The sequence below is a fragment of the Rattus norvegicus genome, chromosome 4 (genome assembly GCF_036323735.1).
Source record: "Rattus norvegicus strain BN/NHsdMcwi chromosome 4, GRCr8, whole genome shotgun sequence".
In the NCBI taxonomy this organism is placed as follows: domain Eukaryota; kingdom Metazoa; phylum Chordata; class Mammalia; order Rodentia; family Muridae; genus Rattus; species Rattus norvegicus.
Window position 1 is genome coordinate 29,323,028 of NC_086022.1, and position 17,674 is coordinate 29,340,701.

Sequence of the window (17,674 nt, forward strand, 5' to 3'; positions counted from 1 at the left end):
TTTCTATCCTTGCATTGCTGGTCTGGGAGATCACCCACTACTCTTTGATGTTGTCTTCTTGGCCAACTGTAATATTGAACACTTGTCTTCATTATATTAATCATAATCGTCTTCTGTAGGAATTCGGTACATCAATGACTTTTAACAGGAAATACGAACAAGCCGAGTGTGGCAGTACATGCCTTGAGTAGTAGCACTCAGGAGGCAGATGCAGCCGGTTCTTGGTGAGTTGGAGACTAGCCTTGTCCACATTGTGAGTTCCAGGCCATCCAGAAGTACAGAGTGAGACTCTAAGTACATACAAACATATATACATACATACATACATACATACATACATGTACGTATGTACGTACATACACATACATATACATATATACATACATATATACATACATATACATATGTACGTACATACACACATACATACTGGTACTGTCATGAACTAGTGAAAACTAGCAATGTGTTTTTTTTTTTTTTTTCTTTTTTTTTTTTTTTATTAACTTGAGTATTTCTTATATACATTTCGAGTGTTATTCCCTTTCCCAGTTTCCGGGCAAACATCCCCCTCCCCCCTCCCCTTCCTTATGGGTGTTCCCCTCCCAACCCTCCCACCATTGCCGCCCTCCCCCCATAGACTAGTTCCCTGGGGGTTCAGTCTTAGCAGGACCCAGGGCTTCCCCTTCCACTGGTGCTCTTACTAGGATATTCATTGCTACCTATGGGGTCAGAGTCCAGGGTCAGTCCATGTATAGTCTTTAGGTAGTGGCTTAGTCCCTGGAAGCTCTGGTTGCTTGGCATTGTTGTACTTTTGGGGTCTCGAGCCCCTTCAAGCTCTTCCAGTTCTTTCTCTGATTCCTTCAATAGGGGACCTATTCTCAGTTCAGTGGTTTGCTGCTGGCATTCGCCTCTGTATTTGCTGTATTCTGGCTGTGTCTCTCAGGAGCGATCTACATCCGGCTCCTGTCGGTCTGCACTTCTTTGCTTCATCCATCTAGTCCAATTGGGTGGCTGTATATGTATGGGCCAAATGTGGGACAGGCTCTGAATGGGTGTTCCTTCAGTCTCTGTTTTAATCTTTGCCTCTCCCTTCCCTGCCAAGGGTATTCTTTTTCCTCATTTAAAGAAGGAGTGAAGCATTCACATTTTGATCATCCGTCTTGAGTTTCTTTTGTTCTAGGGATCTAGGGTAATTCAAGCATTTGGGCTAATAGCCACTTATCAATGAGTGCATACCATGTATGTCTTTCTGTGATTGGGTTAGTTCACTCAGGATGATATTTTCCAGTTCCAACCATTTGCCTACGAATTTCATAAACTCGTTGTTTTTGATAGCTGAGTAGTATTCCATTGTGTAGATGTACCACATTTTCTGTATCCATTCCTCTGTTGAAGGGCATCTGGGTTCTTTCCATTTTCTGGCTATTATAAATAAGGCTGCGATGAACATAGTGGAGCACGTGTCTCTTTTATATGTTGAGGCATCTTTTGGGTATATGCCCAAGAGAGGTATAGCTGGATCCTCAGGCAGTTCAATGTCCAATTTTCTGAGGAACCTCCAGACTGATTTCCAGAATGGTTTTACCAGTCTGCAATCCCACCAACAATGGAGGAGTGTTCCTCTTTCTCCACAACCTCGCCAGCATCTGCTGTCACCTGAGTTTTTGATCTTAGCCAATCGCACTGGTGTGAGGTGAAATCTCAGGGTTGTTTTGATTTGCATTTCCCTTATGACTAAAGATGTTGAACATTTCTTTAGGTGTTTCTCAGCCATTCGGCATTCCTCAGCTGTGAATTCTTTGTTTAGCTCTGAACCCCATTTTTTAATAGGGTTATTTGTTTCCCTGCGGTCTAACTTCTTGAGTTCTTTGTATATTTTGGATATAAGGCCTCTATCTGTTGTAGGGTTGGTAAAGATCTTTTCCCAATCTGTTGGTTGCCGTTTTGTCCTAACCACAGTGTCCTTTGCCTTACAGAAGCTTTGCAGTTTTATGAGATCCCATTTGTCAATTCTTGATCTTAGAGCATAAGCCATTGGTGTTTTGTTCAGGAAATTTTTTCCAGTGCCCATGTGTTCCAGATGCTTCCCTAGTTTTTCTTCTATTAGTTTGAGTGTGTCTGGTTTGATGTGGAGGTCCTTGATCCACTTCGACTTAAGCTTTGTACAGGGTGATAAGCATGGATCGATCTGCATTCTTCTACATGTTGCCCTCCAGTTGAACCAGCACCATTTGCTGAAAATGCTATCTTTTTTCCATTGGATGGTTTTGGCTCCTTTGTCAAAAATCAAGTGACCATAGGTGTGTGGGTTCATTTCTGGGTCTTCAATTCTATTCCATTGGTCTATCTGTCTGTCTCTGTACCAATACCATGCAGTTTTTATCACTATTGCTCTGTAATACTGCTTGAGTTCAGGGATAGTGATTCCCCCTGAAGTCCTTTTATTGTTGAGGATAGCTTTAGCTATCCTGGGTTTTTTGTTATTCCAGATGAATTTGCAAATTGTTCTGTCTAACTCTTTGAAGAATTGGATTGGTATTTTGATGGGGATTGCATTGAATCTGTAGATTGCTTTTGGTAAAATGGCCATTTTTACTATATTAATCCTGCCAATCCATGAGCATGGGAGATCTTTCCATCTTCTGAGGTCTTCTTCAATTTCTTTCTTCAGTGACTTGAAGTTCTTATTGTACAGATCTTTTACTTGCTTGGTTAAAGTCACACCGAGGTACTTTATATTATTTGGGTCTATTATGAAGGGTGTCGTTTCCCTAATTTCTTTCTCGGCTTGTTTCTCTTTTGTATAGAGGAAGGCAACTGATTTATTTGAGTTAATTTTATACCCAGCCACTTTGCTGAAGTTGTTTATCAGCTTTAGTAGTTCTCTGGTGGAACTTTTGGGATCACTTAAATATACTATCATATCATCTGCAAATAGTGATATTTTGACCTCTTCTTTTCCGATCTGTATCCCTTTGATCTCCTTTTGTTGTCTGATTGCTCTGGCTAGAACTTCAAGAACTATATTGAATAAGTAGGGAGAGAGTGGGCAGCCTTGTCTAGTCCCTGATTTTAGTGGGATTGCTTCAAGTTTCTCTCCATTTAGTTTAATGTTAGCAACTGGTTTGCTGTATATGGCTTTTACTATGTTTAGGTATGGGCCTTGAATTCCTATTCTTTCCAGGACTTTTATCATGAAGGGGTGTTGAATTTTGTCAAATGCTTTCTCAGCATCTAATGAAATGATCATGTGGTTCTGTTCTTTCAGTTTGTTTATATAATGGATCACGTTGATGGTTTTCCGTATATTAAACCATCCCTGCATGCCTGGGATGAAGCCTACTTGATCATGGTGGATGATTGTTTTGATGTGCTCTTGAATTCGGTTTGCCAGAATTTTATTGAGTATTTTTGCGTCGATATTCATAAGGGAAATTGGTCTGAAGTTCTCTTTCTTTGTTGTGTCTTTGTGTGGTTTAGGTATAAGAGTAATTGTAGATTCGTAGAAGGAATTCGGTAGGGCTCCATCTGTTTCAATTTTGTGGAATAGTTTGGATAATATTGGTATGAGGTCTTCTATGAAGGTTTGATAGAATTCTGCACTAAACCCATCTGGACCTGGGCTCTTTTTGGTTGGGAGACCTTTAATGACTGCTTCTATTTCCTTAGGAGTTATGGGGTTGTTTAACTGGTTTATCTGTTCCTGATTTAACTTTGATACCTGGTATCTGTCTAGGAAATAGTCCATTTCCTGAAGATTTTCAAATTTTGTTGAATATAGGTTTTTATAGTAAGATCTGATGATTTTTTGAATTTCCTCTGAATCTGTAGTTATGTCTCCCTTTTCATTTCTGATTTTGTTAATTTGGACGCACTCTCTGTGTCCTCTCGTTAGTCTGGCTAAGGGTTTATCTATCTTGTTGATTTTCTCAAAGAACCAACTTTTGGTCCTGTTGATTCTTTCTATGGTCCTTTTTGTTTCTACTTGGTTGATTTCAGCTCTGAGTTTGATTATTTCCTGCCTTCTACTCCTCCTGGGTGTATTTGCTTCTTTTTGTTCTAGAGCTTTTAGGTGTGCTGTCAAGCTGCTGACATATGCTCTTTCCTGTTTCTTTCTGCAGGCACTCAGCGCTATGAGTTTTTAGCAATGTGTTTTTAATACTTGCTTACTTCTTGACCTTACTGTAAGGCAATTCAATGTGTAAATACAATGAATTATTTCTAAAAGTTAGAGGATTAAAATACATTGTCATGTATGATAGGTAGCCTGTAATATAAAATTACTGCTAATATACAGACATGGGACCTTTGAAAATATGAGATTATGCAAGAGCTATGAATGTAATTCCAAATGACCCTTTTTCTTAGGGATGATATGAAAATGGGATGGATAGCCTTAGTTTTTGAATAAATGTAATAATAGTCATTACAATGAAAGGCCTGACCCCTGGGATGAATGCGGGGTCAGAGCATGGATTCACTGTCCTCTGACGTGCACACTCACTCCTCCCGTTCTGTGTCTCTGTCTCTGTCTCTCTGTGTCTCTCTGTCATACACACACACACACACACACACACACACACACACACACCAAGTCAATGAAATAAAATTTAAAGGTTTTAGGGGTGGTGGGAGGGTAGAGAGGGTTTTAAGAGCAGTGAAAGTGTGTTTCCTACTGTTTGTTTTGAGGGGTATGAGAGAGGAAATGATAGGATACAGAAAACAGAAGCTGCCTCAGTCCTCTGAAAAGACAGCCAAATGACTTTTCCTACGAGGGAAAATTCCCACACAGCGTGTATCTGGGTGCTTAGCTTCTGTGCAGATGCCTTTATTAGGAACATTTAAAAACCACATTTAAATATGAATGTATTCATCTGTCTTAAGAAGGTACTTTGGAATTTAGTTCAGATAATCTACGTGAGATTTTCATTTAAATTTTAAAACATTACAAAGTATGAGTACATTATGATTGTTTGTCAGCTAATTATTTTGTCCTTTACAGAGGGTGGCTGATGAGTTTATGCTAAACCACCTGATTCTTATAAATAAGCATAACTTCAAATTTGACTGAGGAATTTTTCTTTCAAAATTAATTATTTATTTGATAATGATAAAAATATGTTCCTACTTAGAGTCAAATTATGAAAGTTATTTTTAAAGGGACTCCAAGCATATATTCAAATGGATGTACATAGTGAGTTTCAGGATAGCCAGGGCTATGCAGAGAGAGAGAGAGAGAGAGAGAGAGAGAGAGACAGAGAGAGAGAGAGAGAGACAGAGAGAGAGAGACAGAGAGACAGAGAGAGACAGAGACAGAGAGAGAGAGAGAGACAGAGACAGAGAGAGACAGAGACAGAGAGAGAGACAGAGAGACAGAGAGACAGAGAGAGAGAGAGACAGAGAGAGAGACAGAGAGAGAGACAGAGAGAGAGACAGAGAGAGAGACAGAGAGAGAGACAGAGAGACAGAGAGACAGAGAGAGACAGAGAGAGAGAGAGAGAGAGAGACAGAGAGACAGAGAGAGAGAGAGAGAGAGAGACAGAGAGAGAGACAGAGAGAGAGACAGAGAGAGAGACAGAGAGAGAGACAGAGAGACAGAGAGACAGAGAGAGACAGAGAGAGACAGAGAGAGACAGAGAGAGAGAGAGAGAGACCCTGCCTTAAAAAAAAGAAAGGAAGGAAGAAAGAAAAGAAAGAAAGGGAAAAATACATTTAACCTTGCTGTTATTTATCTCTTGTATAATATAACAAAGGTCTTACTTTAAATTTTGTACACCATCAAGCTGTTTAGTAATATAGTCTGTAATATTCCCTCCCCAAACGAGGCTTACTTCTAAGATTTAGGTATTTCACTTGGCATTTAAAATGTAAGTATCATGAATGTAATTCGTAAGTAACTATACTGTAAACAGCTAAGTATACCTGTATGAATCTATAAAATCCCGCTTCGGAATGCGCGAGCAGACTAAGATACAGTAGAGAAGGTTCTGTACATTCGCGACAAAGCAGTACCTCACGCGGTGTACGGCACCCGGTCCAGTGTTAGCATTCCGTGCTCTGCAGGGAAATGAGGTGCTCAGCCTTCCAGGGTTCAGGGGTCAGCAGGACAAGTTCTGGCATCTCTTCGGTCTTTGTAATTAGCTCAAAATGAAAGTGTAGCGAGTTTAGTGGGAACTCTCTGTTCCTGTGAACCCCAGGAGCGAACAGGCTCTTCACTACGTTCGAGTGTTATAAAGTGCTTGGTTTTCCGGGGGTTCTAGCCGTAGGATAAACAGGGCTTCTGTTTAGCCTGAGATCCATTCTGGGTTGTTTTAAACGGTATAAATCACTCAATTTCCACTCTGCACTGAGGTGCACCCAGACTAGGAATCTCCCTGGTCGCTTAAGGACTCTCCTGTTAACTAGACATAAAGAAAGGCTTTGTCCAATTTCCAAATTGCAAGATCTCCCGCCGAGGCATTTCACAGTTCACAGTGTTCATCCTTCACGGTCTTTTCCTCACCCTTGAGCTGCTGAGGACTGCCTTCACAGTTAGTCCTGGAGCTCAGTGTCCTTGTGACTAATCTCTGTGACTCACAGAGAGGTGACCCTGCGATGAGTGTTAGCCTCTGAGGACTTAGCTCCAAGGAACTTGGTGTGCGTTCTTTATGGGCCCTTGGTCTGGCTGATGAGGCTGTGGATAAACAAGTGTCCCCAGAGGGTCAGGACAACAGGCTGAGAAAGCTGAGGAGAGACTAGAGAATCCTCTGCTTCTCTCTGCGCTTAAACCATTATCAATTTAGGTTTCTATGTTCCACGAAATTTAAATTTTAGCCCTGCCAGTTCTTTCTCACAGTATGAATTGAACATTCCTGAGTAGGTTAGACTGTAATAACCCTTAGTTCTAAAAGATTTTAAAGGATAATATACAATTTATAATAAAATCAATATTCTGTTATTAATTAATTACTCTGGGGTTTTGTCTCCATCTTTCATTAGCTATTTTGTATTGACTTCTATAATTTTCTTTGTACAAATTTTCTTTGTGTGTATCCACTTTTGCTAAAGGCCTGTAACAAGTTTGCTGTTAAGTTACACATCGTGATTTTATGTCATTCTCATAGACCTGCTTTATAAACATTTCAATTAAAGGTATTAATGTTTTATTAATTTTGTTTTTTATCTTACTGAATAATTTAAATGTTCCATCTAATAGTTTGGTTCTTGCATTTAAAAGGACATCCAGAAAGCAACCCAACTGATAGCTTTCCTAGGGTAGGGGACTCTTGGTTTTCACAGAAGTGGTCATTTTGGAAAATACTATCTAATGAATATTTCACTTTTTTGAGCATTTTTAGGTGAGGATACCTACAGTATTTAAGCTATTCTGTAAGAAAGGAATGTATCTTTATGTGTTGCTAAGTGTCTGGTGTCTAATACAGTTTGTTTTATAGCAGATATTTAAAGAGACGTGACTCATTTCTATAGAGAATTATACCATTCCATCTCCTGTGCCTATTTCTTCCTGCCTGGACCTCACGTCGCTCACCATCACTGTCTCCCCTCCTTGGCTTGCCTCCTGGCCAGTGGCCCAGAGCTGCCCTGTCCTCCTAGGGAGGAGTCGCTAGGGTATTGTGACCACCACTTCACACTTCACAGCAGAGCAGGAGAAACGGATTCTGCATGAATCTGCATGAAGATGCTTCATATCCTGACAAGATTACCAGAAGAGGAGTCTCATGAAATTTGGGTTACAGGCAAACAATAAATAACCTTTTACCATAGGTATTTTAAAAAGGATACACGTATTACATGGCCTTTTTATTTTCCTAGTATGGCAGCCTGAACAAAAAACCCTGACTAAGGAGACACAACATAAATTGTGCTAGTAGATCTATTCTCCATTTGCTTCCTCCAGATGGAATGTTCCAAAATGCAATTCAGCAGACCTTTGTGGCAATGCCCTATAAAACCAAGCGATTAATTATACCTGTTCCAAAGCCAGGTTTAGCAACATCTACTTTTTTCCTTTCCCCTTCCCAGAAGTAACAGTCCCAAGTAAAGTGAGGACTGTGGCATGTGTGTGGAGAGCTCAAGAAACAGACAAGCACAAGGGGAGTTGTTGACTGGCAAAGGAAGTACGAAATAAAACAGTCTTTGCGGCTGTAGGCATAAGGCCTTGCAAGCTCAAAGTCCAGACTGTGTTGAGAGACTCGATGACAGATTCATACTGAACAAGTGTATAGATATTAAATTAGCATCGCCATTTACAGACACTGGAAATGATCAGTGTTCTACAGGTGAGAATACCAACCTTGCTTTCACTAAACATAGTGTATTCTTCAGCCTGTTCGTATGAGTTCCTTTTAACATAAAACATGGTAAGGTTTATTACAGACTGAATTGTGTCTTCCAAAACTTGTATGGTGAAGTCCTAATCCCCCAAACACCCTTAAAAAAGATGATTGTATTTGCAGATTGGCCTTTAAAGAGATCAATGGGGTAAGATCAAATGGGTGAATCTTGATCCAACCTGAGTGACATCCTTTTGAGTACAATATAGACATGGACAGAAGGAAAACTGCATGAAGAAAAGGGAAGAAAATAGCAAGTCAAGAAAAAAAAATCTGCACAAAGCCTTGGCCTTGATTTCCCTGCCTTGGGGACTGTTTTTAAGCTACATGGTCCATGGCATTTGTTACCGCTGACTTCAATAACAAATGCCAGGGCTGTGGAATCAAAACAAGTGGAATTAATTCTACAACTTGAGTAAATGACATCACTGGAATAAGAGTGTCTAGTGAATCCTACTTTACAATAAAGACCTGTATCTGGGGGCGCTTATTGTGTCTCCTGCCAGGTAAGCCCAGTACATAGCTGATAATTCTAAGTGCCCAAAACATTTTCACTTCACAGAGATGCTCCTGTGTCAAAAACTAAAGAGCTGATCTGGTGGGAGCGGGTCTTTTGTTTGTTTTGCTTTTTTGTCATTTTTTTTATTCATTTCCTCTGTGACTTCATTTGTCATCTACATCCGAACAGTTCCCCTGGCTTCTATTTGCAGTCTGAATTTCTGCTGATACACTTTTGACTTGAGCAACTGACTTCAGGGCTAACTGTTCTACTAGTTTTTTTCTGTTCCATTTATTCTGTGTGAATTTTCATGAGCGGTTCTGTTAGAGGTGATTAGTTTCTAGGCTGGCAACTCTAAGTCAATATGAAAGATTGTTTAAATCACGCAAGTAAATTAAATTCCAGCGTTACATGTATTACTTCTGCTAGAAATGTCCCCAAAAGCTAACCCACTATATTAATAATATTTAATATAATGCTATAAAATTCTTCTAAAACAAACTACTTTGTCTTAGCGGTAATAATCTTTGTTTGAATATTTGGGACAAGCAGCATTTATTTAAGGAGAATTAAATTCATATGTAACTTAGAATACTTACAAAATGTTCTTAATTCATGATAAGGAATAAGTGTAATTTTGTTAACTTGTTAACGAGGCAGGGTGAAAAACAAAATTGGAAGAATTACATCAATATCGTATTTGTTTATTTAAGTTTATGTTTAACTTCCTTCATTACTTGTAAATGTACAAATTGTATTTAGATCGTTATATAAAAACTTTGTTTTCCATCTACAAATGCTTCTAAGAAGCACTAATTCATAACTTCATGATGCTCCGTCTGCAGGATGAAACATTTGAAACATTCCTATTCTCTAGGGAGACCTTATTTCTCATGTTTCTCTACTATCAATTGATCTTTTGTTGAAGTACTTGAACATCTCGATAGCCATTGATCCTTTTATCCATCTGTGTCCATCTGCAGTATCATAAACAAGGATCAGTGAGTAATAATTATAATTAAATCTACACATTAAAACAATTGAAGCTCTTAAAAACTTAAACCTTGGTCCACTTACAGGGAGAAAGTGCAATAAAACAAATGATTGTCACCAAGACTATTGGCAAATAGAAATAGCCCAAGCCAGTTGGTTTGTTTTTCTTTTGAGATGGCTAAGTTGGTAAAACTGTTCCAAAACAATAATAATGAAAAAACACACACATCACTAGCTTCTCAGTTTTTATATGTACACTTGTTAAAATAGGCATTCTGATTCAGTATTTACACCAGGAAGTTCAGAATTCTGCATTCTTGACAAGCGTCTATGTAAGGGCTATGCAGTTAGGAAGTCCGTGGAAACCACTTTTGAGTAGCAAAGGATCTAGACCATTTAATCTGAATAATTTACAAAATGCCTTAATTTTACCTTAAATCAAAATCTAATCCTGAAATTTTATTTTTTTTAATTTTTTTAATCCTGAAATTTTAATGAACACTTATTTAGTACCTACTATGACATTGACTAGAAGGACCAAAAGCATGGTCTTTAGACCAACTGTATCGGCATCAATAGGGAACTCACTATAAAGGCAAACTGGAGCCAGATGTGGCGGTCACACCATGTCTACATCGCCAGCATTTCACAGGTTGGGGACACATAGCCACACCCTTGCTCAGCAAGTGAGCAAGTTAATGGTTAGGTACAAATCTTATTTAATTGCCCCAGTCTCAGGAGCATAATAAGATGGTTGGGCTGCTTCATCAATAAATACCACTAACTATACAGTGAGCGCGCGCACGCGCGCGTGTGCGTACACACACACACACACACACACACACACACACACAGCATGCCACACAGTGTGACATCCGAAACAACAGAAGAAATACAGATTTCCTAGCAAAGATTAGGCTAGGCTGTTTTCATAGAGTGTTAGCATTCTGAAGATGGTGGCATGCAGTGTGTACTTTATTCAGAGATCACAAGATTACTGAGTATGAAGTGTTTGAGAACTTCCTATTGCTTCCCAACCTACTATGAATAAAATATATGCCATCGTAGAAAAACAATTACAAAGCAGTACTGTTGATTTGCCAAGTAGGAGAACCCATCCAGCGAAGAATTTCAGTGTTTCTCTGGTTGCAGAATGTTAACTTTCCATCCCAGGCCATACTAGACACCCAACCACTCTACTGCTGGGAAGATTTTCAAGTCTGTACGACGCCTTATTTGTTTGTCTAACTGTCCAGGTAGGCCACTAAAATACAAAAAAGACAAAAGCCTGGGAAATTTAGCTACACTGACCAGTCCTATCTCTGGAGAAAGGGTAAAGTGCTCAGCTTTCAACATTATGCCAATCACATCCGTCAGAGTGCATCCCACCGCCAGCTCTTGCTCCCCCGCCCCACACAGGCACTTATTAAGCAAGGGCCACCACTACAGGACTGAAACACTGGGTGCATACCGCGATCTCAGTCACCGGTCTCCCGCGCTGCACACCCGTAGAACCTCCTTTGGGGAAGTTTGGCTCTCCCAGCTTCCGTAGGCCCTCCCCTAGCAACGCTCGGGCTTGTGTTAGCAACTGGAGCGCGCTGGGTGCCTTGGTCATTCTGGGGACAGTAACAGCTGTTGGATATCCGCTATGTTGCTGTGGCGGGTGTCACGACCGGACTTTCAGGGTCTTTCTCCTCCCTAGCTCAGATTGCGCAGCGTGTTTTCTCCCAGGGCTCGTGGGCTGCGGACGCACCTAGGACCCCAGGCTCCCACCCCGAGCCATGTCCACCGCGGAGGCCTCTGCCGTGGCGGCCGACGCCGCCGAGGTGGGCGGCAGGACGAAGACCGGCAGTCCCCGCACAATCCCGGTGTTTGGGGTGGCGATCCCGGATGGGGAGATGCAGGTACGGCCGGGCCGTGAAGCAGGAGCAGGGAAGGGAGTGAGGCTCCGGGGCAACGGGGTGGAATGTGGACCAGAGTGAGACGTGGGGGCCTGTGGGACTGAGATAACGGTAGCCCAGCTGGTCCTCTGAGACCTTGCGACTAGCGAGGGGTGCTGGATGTCGTCAACCAGTCTGTCTGGGGACTCTAGCTGCTTGGTTCTCCTGAAGAGAAAAACAAACAAACAAACAAAAAACAAAAAACTGTTCTTTGAAGTGTGGCCACGAAAGGAAGTGGCATTGATTTGATAACTAGATCACTGTGGTGGTTTTTCGTCTGTAGATCCTTAATAAAGTGGCGTTCCCTGGGTTCATTTCCTGTTGAATTGCCTGCTACTGAAGCTTGTATTCATTGGTAGGGCAGATGCTATTGGAGAGCCGGGCACAATTTTCGTTGTTGTGTTTATATTTGGTTTCGGGATTGCTTTTGTTATAAATGTAAAGATTATTTGTGAAAGTTGGGTTGAGGAACCTCTCCGCCTTGCCCTCCACACTGATGGTGTGAGGACCACTAAGGGAATTACCCTTGAGGCGTCACAACCTCCAAGGTGCGTCAGGAACTCTGTCTCCTGCGTCCACATCCTGGAGCCTTGGAGAGTTACTTGGGAGAAGTCAGTTGGCTGGGACTACTTCTGTGGGAATTAGATTGAGCTCTCTGGGGGGCACAAACACATTTACGCAACAGTCCGCGGAGCAACAGTACTTTTACATAAAGAGGGGATGTCAGGGGAATTTACCTAATCACGTTTGTGGAGGTATTCCTGGACAAGATGAAGGAAGTGTAAGTTATCACAGCTTTCCACACTCTGGGCTACAAGGAAGCTCTGCATTGCCACTATACTAAAGGAGCAGGTGAGTTTGGATCTCATTTTTCTTTGGGCAAAGATTACATGACAGAGAAAAACAGGTTTAAAGAAATAGGTTCAATGGGCCGCTGCAAAAGAAAAAACAAAAGTCCGTGACATAGGAAGTAACATAGGTGAATGTGTCTTGTGTTTGTTCTTGTCTTTACTTTCTATGAGTATTCACATTTTGAGAAATTACTGAGAAAATAAAAAGGGAATTTCTTCATAAAGAAACGGAATAAAAAATAGTTGAGAATTGGGAGAAATCTCAGTGACCTCTCATTCCCCTTGGATGTTTTGTTCGCAGTTGCTTATACAAATAAAGGCCTTTAAATCCGCCAGGAATTAACTGTAGCCACTAAGTTCCTTTACTCACTGTGGGGCCTGGTGTTCCTAGTAATACATAATATGAAAACTTTTCCCCTCGGTTCAAGTCAGCAGAGAAAGACCTTTGGGTGCAATACTCTGTCTATTAAAGTATGCACTTTTGCTTATACTCAAGAAATGGCTAAACAACCCCACCAGCTAGGACATCAAAGACACATGGTGATAATGAAGGAGACTGTGATGGAGACTGTGCTGTAATGAGGCTCACTGTGTTCAGCTCAGTGGTAATAATGGAGACAGTGATGGAGCCTGTGCTGTACTGATGATCACTGCGTTCAGCTCAGTCATAATAATGGAGAGTGTGATGGAGACTGTGCTGTACTGAGGCTCTCTGTGTTCACTTATTGGTAATAATGGAGACTGTCCTGAACTCATGCTCACTGTGTTCAGCTTAGTGAAGGCCTGGAGTCTGTGCAGTGGGTGTGGGTGATAGATATCCCGTCCCCGAATCCATCCACGTTTGAAGGAGATAACTACTCCTCAATATGTTCTCACCTCTACACCCACCTCCCCATACAAAACAAACAGAAACATAAACAGCTTTTAAAAATGACCCCTGTTAAAGACTTGCATAGCTTAAAGTGCACAAAAAAGAGCATATAGTACCCCAAATACTGAGGACTTCTGTTTTGCCATTATTCTTTATTTAGGGAAGCAACTAAACTTGGGATATTCATTTGTCATTAAAACTCATGGAGTATCTGAAATTTTAAAGTAGCAGCTAAAGATTTCCTGCTATAAAGATGCTACTTTTTCTACCTATGCTTCTAACCGTTACTTTATTATAGACCTAGATTTGAAGCATTTGAGTCACCCTAACTAACATGAATATTTTGATGTTGTTACCTAGGAACTTAAAAAATATGCAGATTATTTTGTCTGGCTATTCATGTTTATGTGTGTGCACAAGTGTGCATGTTTGAGGGCATTAGAGGTGTGTGCACTCACAGTGCCTGTGTGGAGGTCAGAGGACAGTTATCTCCTGCCATCAAGTATTGAACTCATATTATCAGTCGGAAGCAAATGCCTTTATACATTAAACCATCTCCCCAATCCTATTTTGTACATTTTAAAGTGCATACTTCACATATACAATGAGTAGTGTTGGTCAGAATTTAGAAAACAAACAAAACCTTTGTAGGAGGCAAACATTGACATAAGTAAGTGCTGTGAGTACTCTCCAAACCATCACGAATTATATTTTCAGAATGTTCAAGCTTCCTAACCTTAAAATGCAATTATGGAAAATGTAGACTTTTTTCATATGTAAGTTTTAATTTTCCAAATTTAAGTTTGAAGCCAGTAGTAAACACAGAAAATACTGGTTTAAGAATCTGGAATTTTAATTGTTATGTCCTTGTTGTGATTTTCACAGATGCTCTGAGCGCTCTAACCTTATTTTTATAAGAATTTTGACTCTGCCTACAATAACGATTATTAAAGCTTTAAGAAAACTATCATTTATTTAGATTTCCAAACAATAGAATCCTACTAAAATTTAGCGACCAGGTTTTTCCCATTTATTTACTTATTTATTTGTCTTTTTATTTATTTATTCACTTTACGTCCTTGTCACAACCCCCTCCTCTCAGTTCCCCCCACAGCCCCGCCTCCCATCCTTCCTCCCATTCTTCTCTGAGAAGAAGCCTGCCCTCTAACCCCACTGGGCATCAACCTACTCTGGCACTTGAAATTACTGCAGAACTAGGCACATGCTCTCCCTCTGATGCAGATAAGGCAGTTAAGTTAGGGGAACAGAATCTTCAGGCAGGCAACAGTCAGGGACACCCCCTCAAGTTGTTGGGGGACCTGCACGAAAACCAAGCTGCACATCTGCTACATATGTGCAGAGGGCCTAGGTCCAGCCCATGACATTGCTTTCTTTTTCTAAGTTGTGTTCTTTGCCTGTGAAAGCGATTTGTAACTGCCTCTCTCCTAAATTATTTTAAGAAAGCTTTGTGAACCATTTAGCACCATGCCCATCACACATATTGTTAAGGATCCATGTGGTCATTATTGATGGCTCCAATCACAAGTTTTTCTATTTTTGTTCTTAATAAACTGATGATGTTTACGGGGTAGCTAAACCTTTACTAGATCTGGTTCTATGAGCTTGCTTCTCTAGAAATAGTTCCAGGGCTCTTAGCTCGGTTCAAGAAGATAGGGACATTAGGCAGTAAAGGCGAAGTCCTTCTTTTCTGAGAAAGGCTATAAGGATAGTAATGCAATCTTCATTGACTCAATGGAAATTGGTTACTCTTGGTCTTGCTCTGTTGCAGATCTGACTCGGTGCTCCCTCCCTTATTCTAAAGAATCCCAAACCCCCTTAGAGCAAAGCTTTCCAAACCCAGTGTGTGCATAAAGAACAGGGAGATCTTATGAAAGATCTTATTGTATTGTGCAGCAGGGGGTGGACTTTCATGCTCTCCTTTCCTACCAGATGTTCAGGGAATGCTGGTGTGGTTAGGTTAGTTGAGGGACCCATTTCCCACTCTGAACAGTAACTCTTAGTGGATTACAGGAGAATGGCATAAAAAATTAATTTCATAACTAATTCCTGGAAAGGTTTACAGAAATAGTCTCCTGCATTTCAAATTACAGAACAATAGCAAGGAAACAAAATTTCAACCCTCCCCCAACTAGATCAGGTAGTGTTATGTTGTAAAAAGTAAGAGGCTCCAAGTGGGGCTTCCAAAGGCCTGCATGCTCTCTTTTTCTCTTTGATGACCACAGATGCCATCAGTCCCAGATTCGCAGTCTTTTTGCCTGTGTATTGGTTCATGTCTCTTCTCTGCCCAATCTATTGTCTTTAGACACCATTTCACACTCTGTTATGCTTCTCTTTCCCCTAGAACACATTCAGTTCCTTTCGGGATACCGTTGCTTCCCATATCTAATAAAATTGCCTTCAAAATGACTTCTCTAGCCTTTTCCCTATCCTATAGAAGCAGTCTGTATTTGGTAAGTGTTCCCCAACTGCTAGCTGACCATGACAGTCTTCTGGGAAAACTTTTTGGAACACTGAGCATATCTGGGCCCTATTGCACATTTAATCTGCTATAATCACCAGCATGATACCTTAAAGTGTTCCCTCAAGTCCTACTAAAGCACCAGAATCACTGAGCTGGTGCTGTCTAAGCTCAGTGCTAGCCCTGGGGTGCCTCCATTCTATTTTTCTATCTGAATCTGACACTCTGCTTAACTTCATCTCTGTGAGGACAGAATCTTACTGGTCTTTTTCCCAGTATTTTTAATGTAATGCCCAGTACAATACCAAACAAATGGGAGGTGACATTAAATAGTTAGAATGCATGGCCGCTTCTCTTCCTGTACATTTCTCTAATCTCAACCTGTCTTCAGGGACTGCATCCCATCAGACAGGATGCATTTCCTGTTTATTTTCATCCTTATGTACCTATCTCTGCAGGAAGTTTTAGCTGAGAACCATGCCATTTCTTACCTAATTATAGGTTATTTTATGTTAGCCATTGCATCATTTTAGATGCTTTCCATTAAATTATGTCTTCCTTATGGACAGAAATAGAGTTACGTGCCTTTCCCTGAGTTCCTTCACTCTGGGCTCAGAGTAGAAAGTTAAGGCCCAGCTTATGAAGCTCTTCGTTCTAAGCTGTCAGTCACTCTGACCTCTGGCTTCTCAGGGTCAAGTTTGCCAAGTGCTCTGACCCCCAGGCCTTTGCAGGTTCTGTGTCCACTGCATGGATGTTGTCCTTTCTTTCTTCACAGGTTATTTCCTCACAGGTTAAACCCTCACTGTGAGTCAACCCTTCACTGACTACTGGGTGGGAAAATACACTTCTCAAAGAAGCCAGTACTTTATAACCATTTAACTTTGTCCAGAACGTTGTCATCTTCCTCTGTGCTATAGGACCTACGGATTTAATGTCCCCCATAGAATATTGTCTATGTGAGCATCTCTCATTTTCATCTCATTAGCACCTAGAGCAGACAGTGTATACAGTCAGCTCTGTGCTTGTGATTAGTTGTCCGATTTACCTAAGCCTTCAGTTACTACATTGAGCCCGTGATTCAGAAGCCCGTGCCCAGGTCCATCAGGTGTCTGGACCCTCACACCATGCTGCAGCTGAAATATGACAAGCTTTGGTACTGAAAATGGGAGATGGGGTCCTAAGTCAGCACATGACATCACTAGAACCTTGTAAGAGAGACCATCCTCCGCCCTAGCACAAACCTTTCCCCAGCATTGTGTCATGTAGTTCCTCAAGGCAGACACTCACCTTCACTTTTTTCCTCCTTCCCCACTCCACATCCCATCACTTACCAATCCTGCAAACTCAACCTCCTGGATGTCTTTGCTTCTTTTTCATTTATTTCATGTATTCAGTTTACATCCTGACTACAGCCCCTTCAAAGCCCCACCCTTATAAATCCCTCCCCCCCATTACCACTTCCCCTTCTCCTCAAAGAAGGGGAAATCACCTTCTCTCACATTCTCTCTTACTGAGGCCCAACCAGGCAGTCCAGGTAGGGGAAGGGAATCAATGACAGGCACAGCATCAGAGACAACCCCCACTCCAATTGTTGGAGGACCCACATGAAGACCAAGCTGTGTGTTTGTTCAATTCTATCCCCGACTCTTCCACAAGACTTCCCAAGCACCACCTGATATTTGGCTGTGGGTTTCTGCATGTTTCCATC

General features: G+C 41.1%; 1 protein-coding gene across 1 annotated transcript in view; it reads left to right on the forward strand.

The window, feature by feature from the left end:
- The first annotated feature begins 11,596 nt into the window (after positions 1 to 11,596).
- Positions 11,597 to 17,674, forward strand: part of Cfap69 (cilia and flagella associated protein 69) — a 70,890-nt gene continuing 64,812 nt past the window's right edge. Inside the window, exon 1 of the mRNA XM_003749688.6 lies at positions 11,597 to 11,729. Coding sequence (XP_003749736.1) covers positions 11,607 to 11,729 — 123 coding nt within the window. The 5' untranslated portion in view covers positions 11,597 to 11,606. The remainder of the gene's footprint in view (positions 11,730 to 17,674) is intronic.